This window comes from Chanos chanos, chromosome 3 (assembly GCF_902362185.1).
Source record: "Chanos chanos chromosome 3, fChaCha1.1, whole genome shotgun sequence".
NCBI classification, from domain to species: domain Eukaryota; kingdom Metazoa; phylum Chordata; class Actinopteri; order Gonorynchiformes; family Chanidae; genus Chanos; species Chanos chanos.
Window position 1 is genome coordinate 9,282,196 of NC_044497.1, and position 17,378 is coordinate 9,299,573.

The following is a 17,378-nucleotide window of genomic DNA, read 5'->3' on the forward strand; positions in this document are numbered from 1 at the left end:
TGAACTTACACGGATGTACGAATATGTATATTTAACAGCCCTTGGACGTCCACAACTATAGCAACAATAGACAAGAAAGACGACATCTCATGAACATTTATTTACGTATGAGGACACTAGATTTCAAACAAGTTTTCATACCTCCAAAATTACAGTACACTCCTGACAAAATCTAGGTCTCCATCGCAGGTATCTTTCACAACCATAAGGTTACTCTCAACGACCAGGTGCCTTCCTCCTTTCACCCAGTCTGGGTGTTTTGTAAAACTTCTTTGTAGCAATTTCCACCACACAAAGCCACATACAAATAATTTTTAACTGAATTACAATTTTTTATATAACTAAACACAACCACTTGTGTAACCTCTCTTCGAAATGACTTCTTCAAAAGTAAACTTTGAATAAAAAGCATTACTCTTCAAGATGTTTGTAATATTGCGTCTACCGTTAAGTTGCTGTGAGCCAGCGCTGTGCTATATTCCTCTGTGTGACACAAAGACAATTACAGGTTGCAGACCTCCGAGGGAATTATAGATCCTACATGGACTTCGCAGGAATCAGAGGAAAGTCAGGGATGTTCAGCACAAACCTTACTGTCCATACACTAATGCACTCTTCCTACTTATTGCACATTACAGGCCATCAGGAGCAATTTTGCCCTCTGTGTAATAACCAAGTGAAAGATGACAGCTCTGATTGCATCTGGTCCATTATCTCGATTTGTGTTAAAGTGCTTAAGTGAATACATTTAAAAAAACAAAAAAAAAAACAAAAACAAACCAAAAAAAAAAAAGCACAAACAAAAATAAATACAACGCAACAAAATGGTGTGTTTGGCCAAACGAATTTGCTGTTTTAGCGTCACATTTAAAACATTAGATTTAGTGCAGTTTAAAGACGCTGCCTGTTTGAAGCTCTGTCATCATTTTACCCGCCATCAGTCAGAAAATGAAAACGTATTAACACAGAGGGACTGCTGAACATGGTGCTTCTGCAGAACTGTAATTCTCTCCTTGACCTGTAACTGACACAACCTACTTAAGCATAAACAGTGTTGTAGACACATAATATCCAAACACATAACACATAACAGAACAAACTGTGCGCTTCCCGGAACGTACATATGACTTGGCCCTGGAGTGGCCTCAATTTCATGGGCCATTTCTGACATTTGTGCGTTAATATTTCACATTGAGGGACATGGGTTAAGGAGCTATGACCAAGCATCAGTATTTCCAAGGGAACAGGTAGAGCTATGGTATCTAAAGTGCTTCATTTTATTTTATTGCTACTGATCTGGGGCCAGTGAGGGCCTGTTAAGACCCTTAGCTGATGGATTTGAGCTTCGTCCACGGGTTAGTGCCGCGCACTTCCATGGGCGGCTCATTGTAAAAGATGTGGTTACACAGATCCTCCAGCGGGGGCTCCGGGTCAGACGTAGCAAACTGAGCTGCTTCCTCAACCTCCTTACGAATCTCCACATCCATCTCCTGTTTGGGGCAGAGAAAGGACAGTAGTTCCCATTGACTTTAGCAAAGCTGTGTTTTGGCATTGTCAAAAAAAAAAGAAGAAGAGAAGGCTGAGTTTAAAGGGTTAGTGAGTAAGAATTTCCAGTCAGCACCTGGCTTTTGACCAGAGTAGGTCCGGTTATTGAGTAGTGCCTCAAGCATTATGAATTATGCATGTAGATTAAAAAAGAAAAAAGAAAAAAGAAAAAGAAAGAAAGATTCAAACCTTGATCTCCTCCACACTGGCCATGTTGGTGCTGATCATGCGGTCCTTCAGCATGGAGATGGGGTCACTCTTACTGCGCACCTCCTGGATCTCCTCACGTGTGCGGTAACTGCCGGAAAAAAAAATACGTAACGATGAGGGTGAATTCTGAGTATATGGGGGAGGTCAGAAATGAACCTAAATTTGTGAATCTACTCTACTGCACTGAAAGAGCGAAAGCCAAGGGTGGTGGGGGTGGGGGGGGGCGTATAAGGAACTGAAGATGTGGAAAAATGAAAGAGTGAAGAGTGAAAGGGCTAGGTCTCTATGAGAGCATCACTGGATGCACCATGGAGGAGGAGCAACTGCCACGAGGAGGAGGGGGGGGGGGGGTGGGTGGGGGGGAAAGGTCAAACATCAACCTCACCTAACCCCGGGATCGCTCATGCTGTGCCCATGGTAACGATAGGTCTGGAGTTCCATAAGAATGGGACCCTGAAGCAAACGGGCCGAGATCAGGTCAACAACAGGCCCCATCGCTCACGCAGACTGACGCACCTGTCACTTTCAAAGCCTTTTTTTTTTTTTTTTTTAAATCCGCTTCCCTAATCTACTGTCTCTACTTTCTGCTGAGCTTTCACGCTCTTGCTGGTACTATATTGACCAGTGAGCAATATCTAACCCCTTCCCTTCCCAGTCAGCGCTTACCTTCCCAGATCTGCAATAGTCTGCTGCAAACTTGGTGGCTTCTCTTACACAAAGCACATCCATTCCATCGACCTAAAGACAGGTAAAACATCAATCTCCCTATAGGCACGGAGAGGGGAAAAAAAATCTATGAAATTATAAACACAGTAATTTATATATGTGTGTGTTTCTCTTACCCTGAGGCCAGGTATGAAGTCTCCTCTCTTATAATAGTCTGTGCTGGCAGAAGCCCTCTCCACTGAGGTGCCCATGCCGTATTTGTTATTTTCACAGATGAAAATACAGGGCAGCTTCCACAGTGCGGCCATGTTGAAGGACTCAAAGATCTGACCCTGAGTGGGAGAGAGAGAGAGTCAATGCCACAATAATGTGTAACAATTAAGAAAAACACTAAACTGGCACCTATGCATCAGGTAGTTCCTTAAGGACTGTACTGAATATGAATGGTTTGGATTCTCCATGTCTTGGGAGATGCTTTGGACAAAAGTGTCTGGTAAATGAATAAATGTATAATGTAATGTAAAAGTAACTCTGAAAGGGGTTTACCTGGTTAGCTGCTCCGTCTCCATACAGTGTAACACAAATCTGGTTATTGCCCTGATACTGGCAGGCAAGGGCCACACCTGCCCCAAGGGGAACCTGGGCAGCACAAGATAGAAGACAACTGTAACATAATGCCTACATTTGTATCGTTTGTTAAATGTAACAAGACAACAAAGGAGAAAGAACACTACTGTAACAGAGTGCACTCATTGTATTGTTTATTAAAGGTAATAAAGATATGAATAGAGGACAATGCATCTTACCTGAGCTCCAACAATTCCATTTCCTCCGTAAAAGTGCTTTGCATACATGTGCATAGAGCCGCCCTTTCCTTTGGCCACGCCACCCTTTCGGCCTGGAGGAGGTGAGAGACAAACAAAAATAAATAAATAAAATTCAAAACAAAACAAAACAAACAAACAAAAAAACACAAATAAAGAAAACCGCAACAAAACCAAAAACTGAACTACAGAAATTCATTGTTTCTGCTGGTAGTAGCGCTCTGACTTTAGTCTGACGTGGTGATATATGAGAGAGATGTACCTGTTAGCTCAGCCAAGATCTCTTTAACAGAAATTCCTCTGGTGTAAGTGTAGCCATGGGCTCGGTATGCTGTGATCAGGTGATCAGTTGGATTGACCCCCGCCTCAATGCCCACTGCACACGCCTCCTGAGAGAGAGAGAGAGGAGACGCATGACATCATCAGAGCCCTGTGCGTCTGTACCAGAGAGCTGGCACATGAATGATGGAGGGAGAACATGAAAGACCAAGACAATGTTCTGGGAACACCCTCCATCAGTGCCTTACCTTCCCCTGACCATAATTCAGCATTACGAACGTTAGATTTTTACCTGTCCGTCATACAGGTGACAGAACCCTCGGATGATTTTCTGCTTGTAGAGCTGGTCTGCCTTCAGCTCCATGCGTCTCATGGTCTGCATCGCCCGGTAGTACCTCAGCCCATCCTCTCTGGTCAGCACTGCCTCGCCCGGAGGACCTTGCTCTAAACGATGGAGCTCACACTTCTGTAAACGACCGAGGGAAAACACAGGAGAATACACAAAGAAATCAGTCTTAACAAACATATTGCACTAATTGAGCTGTGTACCATTTCATGCCAATAATTAATCTGTACACTGAGTTAAAGAAAACAAAGATTCCAAATTTACCTTGATATCAAAGCTGGCCTGGGGAGTGAAGTCAGCGTAGGTACGTGCTGACACCACCACTTTACTGCCCTGGAAAAAGAGGAGAGGAATATATTGGGAAAGGTTCAACACTTCACACTGTGAAGTGAAATTTCTTTACCCAGCTACCCAGTGTCAACCTGGTACCTAAAGGAAGGGTCTGTAAAATCAATATGACATTAATAACCCTAGAAAAGATCCGCCAATATGCCAAAATCTGCTCTAACCCTAAAAAAGACCATCAAACAATGCAACTTTAAATATGAATGTTGAGAGCAGTGGGACTATTTTAGTGTCTTTGGTTACTATGCAAATTCTGAGATTCTCCGCCCATGCCACAGAACAACACAAGGAACAATACTGAAACAGGCTGCGTGTCTGAAGGAACCAAATACAAGCAGAAAATTTCATATATATACATATATATATAAGAGCTTGTCTAAAGTACTCTGGTACTGACTGAAGACAAGGGTGATGGTTCCGGAACAAATGGAGAGGTTAAGTCAGCGTACTCAGACAGGGCCGCCAACAGCTGCACAACAGCTCTATGAGACCAGCACTGAGAGAAGAAGAGCCAGCCTGTGAGGCCAGGACATCACCAGAACGTATACCACCAATACACCAACGGCTAACACAGTAACCAATAAACAGTTGCACTAGCCATACCTAAAGACACGTATCATTCTTTAAGGACAAAAAAATGGGGTTGCCACTCGTGACCTGGGTCTAGAGGTAGGCGTGGTTCCACATCTAACCTGTGTCTCACTAATCTACAGAACTGGTAGTACCCAGTAAAACGACTTTACATTAGGTAGAGAACTGCAAAGTTCGTCTACCTTGTCAAGTCTTACCTCTGACACTGTTTGGGCACCCTTTAACGCAGCCAGAAAAAAAAGACAGAGACCAGAAGATACTATAGAAACGTACAAAAACATCCAGTCTAGCATAATCCATGCATCGATGGCACAATTCTGACCCAGCAATTAAAGTGTAATTTGAGTATAAGGAGACAGGAAAATGCAGCCGTACTGAGCAACCTTAATTTTATTTCTGTAACTAGACTGTGAGGTGGGCAGGAGCACAACAAAGTTATCTGTTAAACTCACTGTTAACGTTAGCCTCTTAATCGGCTAAGTAGTCTCCTCTGCAGTTCATGTTAGCAAGTTAGATGACAAGCTGCATGACATTCACAACTAATGACGTGTACACAAACTGATAACAAAGAAATACGTACATTCTTGCTGAGGCTCCCCCTAAATACGCTTGTGAGGATCGTAAGCATGTTTTGCATGCTATGGGTTTTAGTATCGTATACTGTCAGTTATTCCTTTACTAAGAAAGAAAAGCCGTTTGTACTTGGTTCATCCTCCACTCTCTTCTTCAAGAGTGGATTGTCGGTGGTCATGGTACACAGAGATTAAGGTGTATCGCCGCCTATGTGTTGGAGGAGGGAATAGCATAACAGGGCTATCTGATACAAACGAGCCCATCTAAAACGCTTCAAACCATTGCTTGTGTACGCATCCTACCTGCTACGGAGCCACGACATACGTGTTTCAGTTACGTTTTAGAAAAAGCTGTCACAGGTCTATTAGTGTTACATGTTCCTATGCTGGCCATTGCTAATTTTAGATGCATGCCATATTTGACAGACCAGTAGGTAACAGTACACAAGTACCTCTGATTTTATAATTTAATATATGATATGGATGCAATAAATGCAAGGGCAGGGGTGTGTTGTGAACGCCAAATTTCGCTTCTGTATAGTAAGCACGTGACACGGCAGATTTATGAGTTTTCTGTTTACTTTAAGAGGTAACTAAATTGAACATAGGTATTATGAATCAGGCTACGGTACTCTTAAATTCAATTACTGAAAACAAAAAATCCTGTTGTTTCTGTTTAGAATGTGGCACAATGTTAGAGATCGGAAACTCAAATTATGAAATGCTGAAATGCTTAAAATGTCCAGTTATCACCAGTCAGAATCCGACTCCGGAAGTTTAGAAATTGAAATTAAACCCATGCGAATTATAACTTCAGAACCCACAACATCCTCATGACTAGAATAAACGGTTAAGAATTAATGGGTTTAGATCCCGATCACAATCAAGTGACTTGAACCGAACGTCTTGCACTAACTTTAACTTGAAAACGCGAAGGAACAGCGATTCTCTTCAAACAGTGCTGGTGTACCGACACTAGGGTAATATCCCAGTCCTGTTCCGGGGATGTGGAATATATTACTTTAAAGGTCAGGCCATTTTATTTACCGAGACAACTGCAGTGCATTATGCTGAGTGTTGTGTACATCCACCCCCACCTCTCGCCAACGAGGATAACGCACTCAGAGAACTGCACGACATGATCAGTGGACATGAGAATACCAATCCGGACGCCGCTCTTGTTTTGGGGGATTTTAATCACTGAAACATCCGGAAAAATATACCCAAACTCCACCAGTTTGTTAATTTCTCCACCAGTGGAAACAACAGTTTGGACCACTGCAACAGTAACATAAGGAATGCATACACTGCTGTCTCCAAACCCAACTTCGGTAAGTCTGACCGCCTCACAGCACCTACACCACAAGGCTGAAAACTAATCCAGACACAGTTAGAACTGTTAAGATATGGACTGACAGTGCACAGACAGACCTGCAGGGCTGCCTAGAGGCTACAGATATGAATATCTTTTAAGGAAGCCACAAATAACATTCACAACTACACAGAGACTGTTAATAGCTAGATTAACTGCTGCATTTGCATCTGTCCCCCCTCCCGAACTATTCGTGTTTTTACCGTTCAAAAGCCCCGGTTCAATGCGGATATATGTATGAAGATCAGGAAAAGGTGTGTAGCTTTCAAGTCAGGGGACATCATGAAGTATAAGCAGGCCTGATATGACCTACGAAATTCCATCAGAGCAGCAAAAAGGGCATACTCCCAAAAACTTTAGAGCTGCTGCCTAGATAAGAACACACGTAATATGTGGCAGGGAATCCAATCTGTTGCTAACTACAGGAGAAACATGAACAGGACCAAGACCTGAGATATCACCCTACCAGACAACCTCAACAGCTTCTATGTCAGATTCACCAGACTGAACAGAGACATCCCCTCAGAATCCCCCAAAACCCTGAAGAGACTGCACTCCAGGTGACACATACAGGTTCCAGGTGACACATGCAGGTAAAACCATGTAAAGCAGCAGGACCTGATGGGGTGTCATCGAGAATCCTGAAGGCCTGTGCTGAACAGCTGGCAGGTGTGTACGCAGACATTTTAAACTCCTCTCTCGCACTGGAAACAGTCCCACATTCCTTCAAGTCGGGCAGCCGTGGTCTAAAGGTTAGAAAACCGGGCTTGTGACTGGAGGGTTGCTGGTTCGATTTCCAGGTCCAACATCCACAGTTGTGTGCCCTTGAGCAATGCTCCCCGGACGCAAGGAATGCTGCCCACTGCTCCTGCGTCTGGTGTGTGCGTTCACTACTGGTGTGTTGGATGGGTTAAATGCAGAGGACTGCTCACAGTGTGTGTGTGCAATCACGGAAACTTAACTTAAGGCCTCCGTTATAGTACCAGTCCCTAAAAAACTAAACACATCCACAATGAACAACTTTAGGCCGGTGGCACTTACACCAGTTGCCATGAAGTGCTGGTTCTCCAATCCATAAACTCTGTGGTTCCAGACACGGTGGATCCCGTACAGTTTGCCTACCGCATGAACAGATCAGCGGACGACGCGGTGGCCCTGGCGCTTCACTCTACACTGGAGCACTTGGACACCAACAGAACATATACACACATGCTCTTTCTGGATTATAGCTCTGCTTTCAACACAATCTGGCCATGACCATCCTTGGCCTCATCAAGGGTGGGGATGAGTCATCACACAGGGAACTGGTGAACAAAGTCATTGTCTATGGAGAGGACAACAACCTTGTTCTTAACATAGATAAAACCAAAGAACTAATTCTGGACTTCAGAAGGAGAGACCCCCCCCCCCCCCGCCGCCTCTCACCATCAAGGGGACTGAGGTGGAGCGGGGTGACAGTCACAAGTTTTTAGGCCTTCACATGACAGAAAACCTGAGCTGGGCCAAAAACACTGTGGCAACAGTGAAGGAAGCACAGCAGCGGCTTTACTTCATAAGGCTGCTGATGAAGGCCGGACTCAGCCGTCAGCCCCTCACACAGGCCCACAGAGGACTCATTGAGAGCAGTCTCACCAGCGGCATCACTGTGTGGTTTGGAAACACCACCCAGGCTGAGGCGAAATCTCTTCAATGAGTCATCAAAACCGGAGAGAGAATCATCGGCTCTGACCTGCCCTCCGTGGATACGCCGCACACACAACGCCGCAGGGGAAAAGCGCAGAGCGTCCTCAGTGACTGACCCTACCCAGCTCACTTTCCATTCAGGTGGGAGAACTCAGGATACAGCCTGAGACACCACAGGCCAGAGAGCATCACCACTCCCAAGACACGCTTCCACAACAGCTTTTTTCCAGCCACTGTCAGACTGATTGTGAGGGACATCAAGGCTGGAAGGAAACACCATGTCCCCCACCTCATTCACACCATGGACACTTAACACTTCACAACACTCACCTTATGAACTGTTTTTTTTTTTTGTATTTGGCTACCTCATCCCCTCTCACTCTCTGGGTCTCTGTCATACAGAGAGTTTCCCCATTCCATTGTTTTGTGCAATAATTCATAGTGCAATAATTCATAGTGTGTATTTTTATATAATGTGTACTTGTTTGTATATCGTGTGATTTTTTTATGCTGCTCTTTTAATTGCCTCTCTTTGCCTTTTTTTTCTCTCTCTTTTTTTTTTTTTTTTTTTTTTTTACAAAGCTATCTCTGAAAGATATGCACAAGAATTCCAGTGTACTTTTACTGCCCTGTACCTGTGCAAATGGCAATAAAATCTCTTGAATCTTGATGCACCTGAATCTTGATGCATCGCTTCACCACTTGATGCACCTGTTTTAATTATACAACAACGAGAGTGCAATGTGACTTGAATTGGTGATGTTGTAGGTCTCAATTTTTTTCATGGCCTACATAAAAGTACGCCAAAATGGGTCAAAAAGATCACATGATCGTTTGGTTTGTTCTTTTAAAACACTGACGTACAGCTGGATTACTTTGAATTAATTCGTGTGTTTAATGGCGTTTAACGGGTGCAAATGTGAAAAAAAAAATCACGTTTGTGCCCTAATTATATTAACTATTTTTTGTTCAGATTACATTCACTTGATCAATCACATTTCCCACAGCAAGGAAGTCTCTTTGATGTTGTTGCATCTACCTGTGATGTGAAGTTAAGACCGCTAGGTGAGCGGCGAATTTTATACGTCACAAGCGGAAGATCAGTGCTCAAACGGAAGTGAGAGTAATAGCTCATCCGCCATTGTGGAATAGAGTAGGGGATATTTTAATCAGACGTGAGACAGAGTGGATTTTGAGTAACTTAAGCAATATCTAGACTCGTATATCTCTTTAACAACTAAATATTTGTCACCGCCATCGTCAGCGACGACTGTAATAAGTAGTTTATGAGAGAAAACGGCACCTGAGAAATACAGTAAGATTGGCTAACCCGAGACGAAAGGGAAAAAACAGTTCCCAGAGCAGTGGCAGGAGAGACCGTGGACAGTAATAAACAGCTATCAGTTTGGGTTCCTGGAGGATGTCTGCGACCACTGTCGATCAGGTACGAAGGACTCACCCAGTTTAAACTTATCTACACATTGGCATGAGAAAATAAGTTGTTCCAGTATCTTTTACCGATAAATGCAGCCATGTCGTTTTGCCTGGGCAAGAAGTCTTTGATATACGATAGCCGGTTAGCTTTATTAGCAAGCTGTTGCTGTTGCTAGGCCAAATAATTGGCCATGTATTCCCAGTGAGGTGCTGATATTAGATTCAAAACACTTCGCGACACGTTTTGGAGATGTTCGTTTACAGAAAGGAGAGCTTGACATCTCACCAGACGATAATTTGTGTCTTGGTCAACAATATGTACGTAAGACCCAATTGTTAGATTTTCAAAACAGCAATGCCAGTCTAGGTTGCAGGCTGTAAATATGTTTTCTCGTTTGATTCAAACAGCGACATGTTGTTCCTAGGTTATGTGCTTAGCTATGCTTGTTTTTCGTAAGCTGCCGATTATGACTAATGTGTTTTTCTCGCTGTCTCTTCTTTTCATGGGCTCATGGGCTAATATGGGAACAGAGACCTAAAGGACAAGGTAATAAAGGTACGTCTTACACTGCTTTTATGCTCTGTTTGGTTTGTGTAACAAGCGGTGAATTGCCAGTGGCCAGTCATCATTTCACTGTATCACTGTTCCCGTCGGGTCCCGTTATGGTTTGATAATTTGTGCACTTTTGTTTAACTAAACTTCCCATTATATGTGTTTGTGAAGAATGGATTATTTATTTATTTGAATTACATCCAACCAGTTAGATTAGACTATATGCAATGCACATTTCTGCATTTCTGGTTTTGATAACAGTTCAATCCTTCAATTTTTTTTTAACATATATGGCTATACAGTGAATGCTCCCCTCTTTGGCTGTAAGTAGGCTATTCTTTAGGATGGTACCCACAGGGCTTAAATGTACTGTGTCTTCTGTATATGAAGTAGGCTCGCTGTTCGTTCACAAAGTTTATGCAAGGTCAGCACTACCCTTCTCTGCTCCAGAAGATTAACAGAGAAGTATATAATGTCCATTCTTGGTGATAAACTAGTCTTTATCAATGAATAAGAAACTGATTAAAAAAAAAAAATCAGATTTGTGATGAGATTTGCGTCCTTCATTTGGTTTTCTTGGATGTACTTGGATGCCTAGTTGTAATGTATGGGCTCAGTGAGTTAGCTGTGTAGGATGAATTGATATTTTAGTCCATTGGCCCTTTGTAATCAATACTTTTTGGTTGTACTTCATTTTGTTTAGTGCAAAATGGTTCAATGCATCAGAAGGATGCTGTAAACGATGATGACTTTGAGAATTACCTAAGCAGCCAGACAAATCAGGTAAGCTCATTACATCTTTTAAGGTACGAAAACTTGGAATAGTGTTTCTGTAACTGAGTAGAAAATGGGGGAAAGTAGGTATATTTTGGCTGTATTTTCAGGAGGTTGGCAAAAGTGTGAGATCATCTATGAGTCAGTCTGTCCCTGAAAGTTGCAGTGGACTGTTTGACTTTAGGTTGATTTGAGAGCTATGATGTACCACTATAGAGCAAACAATTTAGATAACATGTTGCAGCTGTTAGGTTTCTGATTATTGTTATTCCATAGGCCACTCAAACATAATGACATGACGTCACTCACTCTGAATTATCCTTCAAACAGAGTAACAGCTACCCACCAATGTCCGACCCCTACATGCCCAGCTATTATGCCCCTTCGATTGGATTTCCTTACTCTTTGGGTGAAGCAGCCTGGTCCACAGCAGGAGACCCCCCTATGCCCTACTTGACCACCTATGGACAAATGAGCAATGGTGAACACCACTTTATCCCAGATGGAGTGTTTAGCCAACCTGGTGCTTTGGGTAACACGCCGCCCTTCCTCAGCCAGCATGGGTTTAATTTTTTCCCCGGCAATGCAGACTTTTCCACCTGGGGCACCAGTGGCTCTCAGGGACAGTCCACACAAAGCTCGGCCTACAGCAGCAGCTACGGCTACGCTCCCAGCTCGCTCGGCCGGGCGATAGCGGACGGACAGGCGGGTTTTGGCAGCGACACGCAGCTTAGTAAAGTCCCAGGTATCAGCAGTATCGAGCAGGGGGTGGCCGGACTCAAGTTGGGTTCCGACATGGCGGCGGTCACCAAAACGGTGGGGTCTCCGCTCGGAGGAACGGCGAGTATGAGCAGCATGGCGGCCAATAACATCCCCCCTGTCAGTTCCTCTGCTCCCAAACCCACCTCGTGGGCAGCCATTGCTAGGAAACCTGCCAAGCCACAGCCCAAGCTGAAGCCCAAAGCCAACATGAGTATGGGAGGTGGAGCCGCCATTCCCCCGCCGCCCATAAAGCATAACATGAACATTGGAACCTGGGATGACAAAGGCTCCATCACCAAACCACCTCTTGCTCAGCAGATGTTGCCTCAGCCCCTGGTGCAGCAGCAGCTCTTGGCCCAGCCTCAGCCCTTGCTGCAGAGTCCGCTTCCCCCTCAGCCTCAACACCAGCAGCTCCAGCTGCAATCGCCCCAACCACCCAGCCATTACCCCCAGGTCCCCCCCAGCCCCATCAGCACCACCCCTCTCAGCCTGGCCCGCCCCAGCCCCTCCACCAACCTCAGCAGCAGAACGTCCCACCTCAGAACCGTTGGGTGGCTCCTCGAAATAGGGGAACCACCTTTAACCAGAACAGCGGAGTGGAGACTTTTGGCCTTGGGACTGGTGTCCCCATGAGCATCTCGCCATCGTCCGGCGAGGTGCACCCCGTGCTTGAGAAACTCAAGGCCCTCAACAATTACAACCCCAAAGACTTTGACTGGAACTTGAAAAATGGACGGGTATTCATCATCAAGAGCTACTCGGAGGATGACATCCACCGCTCCATCAAGTACTCCATCTGGTGCAGCACCGAGCACGGTAACAAGCGCCTGGATGCTGCCTACCGCTCCCTTGGTGCCAAAGGCCCACTCTATCTGCTCTTCAGCGTCAATGGCAGTGGCCATTTCTGCGGTGTGGCTGAGATGAAGTCCACCGTGGACTATAACGCCTACGCTGGCGTCTGGTCTCAGGACAAGTGGAAGGGCAAGTTTGAGGTGAAATGGATCTTTGTCAAGGATGTGCCCAACAACCAGCTTAGACACATTCGCTTAGAGAACAATGACAACAAACCTGTCACCAACTCCAGGGACACTCAGGAGGTGCCCCTAGAGAAGGCAAAGCAAGTGCTTAAAATTATTGCAACTTTCAAGCATACCACCTCAATCTTTGATGACTTTGCACATTATGAGAAACGTCAGGAGGACGAGGAAGCCATGCGAAGGGTAAGCGTGGCTCTCCAACACTCCTCACCGTAGCTGAAAGTAATCTATGCATCTGTAGAGTGCACTGATCCTATCTGTTATACAAGACTTCATTAGACTACTGCCAGCATGTCCATTCATCTCTGATTCAGGGTTTTAATAGCTCTTCATTTGCATATCCTGTTTTAGATTTACTTGCACAATATACACGGTCAGCATGAGTATCTGCAGTGAATAGTAGACACGCAATCTATGTTTAACACTTGAATTAAATGTGGTTTATTTAGTACAAGCTGATTAATGACACACTTCCGTATCATATATTATATTGTGATGTGATCTAAAACTCCCGGGGGGGGGGGGGGGGGGGGGGGGGGGGGGGGCTAACCCTCACAACACTGGGTGTATATCTGTGGTTTATTTATGTTACCAGGGAGGACATGATTACCATGACAGAAAAGGCTGTAATTAAGTAATTAAGCTTGTTCTAACCGGTACAGTTGTTCATCAAAGGACTGGCACTCAACAGACAGTACTCGCACCACATGCTAAACGCGACAGTTTAAACGGCAGTTTTTTTTCCATCAATAAATGTCAGGCTGACATCATTTCCTGCCTCAGTCCTCGCTTTAAAAATGAATATCCGCGCTCATCACTTCAACAGCAGCTGTTTTTATCCCCGTTTGAAATGCACTGATGTGTTCATATGGCACACGTGTGGTTTCCAGTACTCTGTGGAAGTGGTTTTGGTTTGCTATGGAAAATTTTTTTTTTTTTTTTTTTGATGCTGTAAGTCAGAGACAGATTTTATTGGTTAGCATATACACTCACAGAGTTGGGTGGAAAAGATCTGGGGAGAGTAGTTTATATATTATGAACTGACAGTATATCACCAAGTAACTTGTGCACTTTATGTGGCTGAGGTTTCAATTTATTTTATATATGTGAAAGTCTACACTTTGAAGAAATCAGTCATAAACAGCCTCTGCTTGTCAGGGTTTGTGTAGTTAGGAGTTTTTCATGGGTTATGTTAATTAAAATGAATTAAATTACATGAAATTCGGACACCAATGTTTATTAATTACTTGATTTCTTAAATCCGTAGGGATTTAGGACTTCTTTGTTCTTTTCCTTATCAAGAGTTGTTCACCTATTCAGAATGCATCACCAAACATGCTTTGCTCTGATTCAAAAGTGTTCAGAGTCTTGAAGAAACTATTATTATTATAATTATCATCCTTATCACCGAGGAGGGTCATCTTACATGGGCAATTACCTGCACCTCATCAGAACTCACTACAGTTTTAATTGAACACACTGCACTGTGTGTTAATGACATACTGTTCTTTGTTTTTATATAAGCTGTATTCTCAGATGTGTCTGCTTAAAAATGCTTTGATTTATTTACCTGTCCGTACCATCAGCCGAACGCGATGTGTAAGTCAGTGGTCAGTGGGGTATGAACTGCGTGCATGCCGTATCGTTGATGTTTCTCTGAGGTATTCTTTATTTATAAATCATGATGAACACCGAACAAGATTTGTTGTCATGTTATTTTTAATGTATGGTCGCCGTCGGAGAATCAGGAGTACGCCGTTATTTAGCTGTCTAGCATTGGCCTGCCTCACATAGCTCATAGAAGCCATAGCAATGGTCGTGTAGTACCGCGGTGCCCATGGTTCGGCTCAGCCTAACTAGAGGCGCACATGGCTTTCCTGATATAGCTCACATTCTTAGCATTCCTTCACACAGACAAAGCAGAGGTAAGGTTTGGACTTTCTTTGAACACGACTCTTTAGCAGCCTTTTAGCTCTTAACGCTTGTTAAGCCTCTCCCTTCTCTCAAACAGCGCTCAGGGTAACTCGGAAAAGTTGCCGGGGTTCTTTGAGATAAGGCGGCACACTTTGATTAATCTGCGATAGCGAGGCCGAAATGGAAGCAAAAAGCTTTTCAGGCACCCCGATTTCCATTTTACGAAATCATGTGTTTTCGTAACAGAAACAAGCTCTCGTTTATGCAATGAAGTGGATCTTGCCGCGGAGACAACAGCCTCTTCATAAGTCAGTTAAAAAAAAAAAAAAAAAAGTATTTTTAAGGCTTCAGAGGCTCGCTGGATGACTTTTAGAAGAACAACCTATTAGGTCGTTTTGATATTTTAAAGCAGAAATCTGTATGCACAGTTTCTTACTGTTACAGAGGCCGATGCGTAGCAGTATTGCCTCTCTCAGCAGTGCATTGACTGCATCACTGACCTCATTAATATGCGCTGTGTTGCTCCCTCATGCATATTTCAAGCTAATATAGTTTGGGCTCCTTCAGTGAACGGTGGAGGTCTGAAAAACAGCTCTTCAGGGGTTGACGAGCTTTATTCTTGCGTGTGTAGCCGCCCTGCCCCGTTTAATATCAGAGACCTTCCACATGACAGCGTCAAACCTCGACCTCCGCACACTTGACAAGGTTAATTGTGTGTTGTTGCTGCATGTTGCCGCGCTGGCTTATACGTGTCAGGTGTAGTCACAAGCAGAACGGATTTTGAAGCCTCTCACAAGTTGAAGCTTCAGAGGAGTATGGTAATGTTAGCAGTAGAGCTACATGTAATCTCAGTGCGAGGTGGAGAAATAAGAAAAGGGCTTACTGTTAAAATGAATTAAATTGAGTACAGATATATTAAATCACAAATGGGAACATGCACTTAAGTGTGTCTCTCTAACCGGGTAAAGGCTAATAATCTTGATATTAAGATTTATCTCACAATAAATGTCTTTACAAGTTCTGTCAAGACAAACAGATTTTGTGTATTACAGTTAAGCTTTGTGGACGTTTCTAGGAATGTTTAATATGTCGGTGCACACAATCTCAGTGGAAGTTTGGTATTTTTTCCAACCTGAGACCATTGTGGTAATACACTGACCACACTTGAGAAGCATGTATGAGAGGGGTTGTGTGTGTGTGTGAGGAGGGGGGGGGGTGACAGTCTTTAGGTCCCATAAGGCAGTACCTGTGCCACTGGCATCGAAACAGCCCTTCTTTCAAAAGAGCCTCTGTTTTCACCTGGGAATATCACCTGTCTACTGAACAAAGAAGTGTTTAATGCTGGCTTGTTTTTTTTTTTTTTTTTTCCTTTTGCTTCACTCTGGTCATCTGGTTTGTTTGTCTCTCTCTCTCTCTCTCTTTCTTTGCAGGAGCGAAATAGAAGCAAACAGTAACTTTACCAAGATCTCCCTACTAGAACTTCAACACTAATGACGTAGAACGTTAAATATTGCCTAACTACAAAGAAGAAGAGGGTTCTGACATTTTCTGCTGAAGATGATGTGCGAACACTTAACATGACGATGGACTCTTCTGTGTCAGTTTTGGTGCATCTGCCCTTACGCTCAAGTCTCTCACGAAAAAAAAAAAAAAGAAAAAAGAAAAGAAAATTGCTCACTTAAAACTGTATCTTAAAGCACTTTCAGTCCTTCTAAAAAAGCTTCAACCAATACCCTTAACTCTCACTGGACTTTTGTTTGGTATTAACTAACTAACCAGTGTAGTTAGTACTGAGGGTTTCACCAGAACTTGTTTGTAGGTTTTGTTTTTGTTTTTGTTTTTTTTTTTTTTTTGGTCTTTTCTTTTTGTAATTCCTCAAATTTTTTTGGAAGATGTTATAGCTCCATGAACTTGAGCATTCTCAGAGGAGACAAAAATAAAAATATATATAATATGTATAACAACAACAACAACAACAAAAAAAGAAATCGTTACTTGAATCTGCGTGAAGCTGTGTGATTCTCCAGTAGAAACCATTTTTGATTGACAGGTGAGGCTTGTGTCTGATGGGTGAGTGGATTAATCATGCTGGTGTCGTAGACTGACCCCCCCCCCCCCCCCTCCCCATCCTTTGTTTCGGCAACTGTCTGTGTGTACCAAAAGATGATAATTATGCAGCTTGGTGGGTGACACCAATGAATGCACATGTTTGTTTGTTTGTTTGTTTGTTTTTTCCTTTTGTAATAATGTCATTGGGAAATGCGTTTGTCAAAGGAGAGCCCTGCTCAGAGATGCCGTACAGTCACGATTCTCTTCTCTTCTCTTCTGAAGTCCATGTACCTCCGTTTGCTCTAGGCCTGTCGTTTGTGAAGACCTTTGTTATACTTTTGGGATTATTAGACCTATGTTTCTGCCCCCCCCCCCTCCGCCCCCAGATGCCAGAAGCTAATCAAGGACGAGTGACAGTTTTC

General features: G+C 43.6%; 2 protein-coding genes across 6 annotated transcripts; one reads left to right on the forward strand and one right to left on the reverse strand.

The window, feature by feature from the left end:
- Positions 1-1,325: 1,325 nt before the first annotated feature.
- Positions 1,326-5,443, reverse strand: pdha1b (pyruvate dehydrogenase E1 subunit alpha 1b). 3 transcript variants are annotated; one of them, XM_030769086.1, is made up of 12 exons: positions 5,387-5,443; positions 5,004-5,024; positions 4,135-4,203; positions 3,817-3,990; positions 3,508-3,634; positions 3,228-3,319; positions 2,968-3,060; positions 2,598-2,753; positions 2,422-2,493; positions 2,141-2,208; positions 1,735-1,843; positions 1,326-1,490 (listed from the first exon to the last, which is right to left on the reverse strand). In XM_030769086.1, exons 1-12 carry the CDS (start codon positions 5,441-5,443, stop codon positions 1,326-1,328), a joined length of 1,203 nt encoding a protein of 400 aa, XP_030624946.1. The 3 variants fall into 3 exon arrangements, with proteins under 3 accessions (XP_030624946.1, XP_030624944.1, XP_030624945.1); XM_030769084.1 differs by lacking the exon at positions 5,004-5,024; XM_030769085.1 differs by lacking the exon at positions 5,004-5,024 and having other exon boundaries at positions 4,135-4,198; positions 5,373-5,443.
- A 4,166-nt stretch (positions 5,444-9,609) lies between these two features.
- On the forward strand, positions 9,610-16,838 carry ythdf3 (YTH N6-methyladenosine RNA binding protein F3). Of its 3 annotated transcripts, XM_030769843.1 has the most exons (7): positions 9,610-9,877; positions 10,399-10,423; positions 11,042-11,047; positions 11,124-11,203; positions 11,525-12,351; positions 12,402-13,176; positions 16,338-16,838. In XM_030769843.1, the coding sequence occupies exons 1-7, from the start codon at positions 9,854-9,856 to the stop codon at positions 16,359-16,361; spliced, it is 1,761 nt and encodes a 586-aa protein (XP_030625703.1). In that variant the 5' UTR covers positions 9,610-9,853; the 3' UTR covers positions 16,362-16,838. The 3 variants fall into 3 exon arrangements, with proteins under 3 accessions (XP_030625703.1, XP_030625702.1, XP_030625704.1); XM_030769842.1 differs by lacking the exon at positions 11,042-11,047; XM_030769844.1 differs by lacking the exon at positions 11,042-11,047 and having other exon boundaries at positions 11,525-12,292; positions 12,397-13,176.
- Positions 16,839-17,378: the final 540 nt, after the last annotated feature.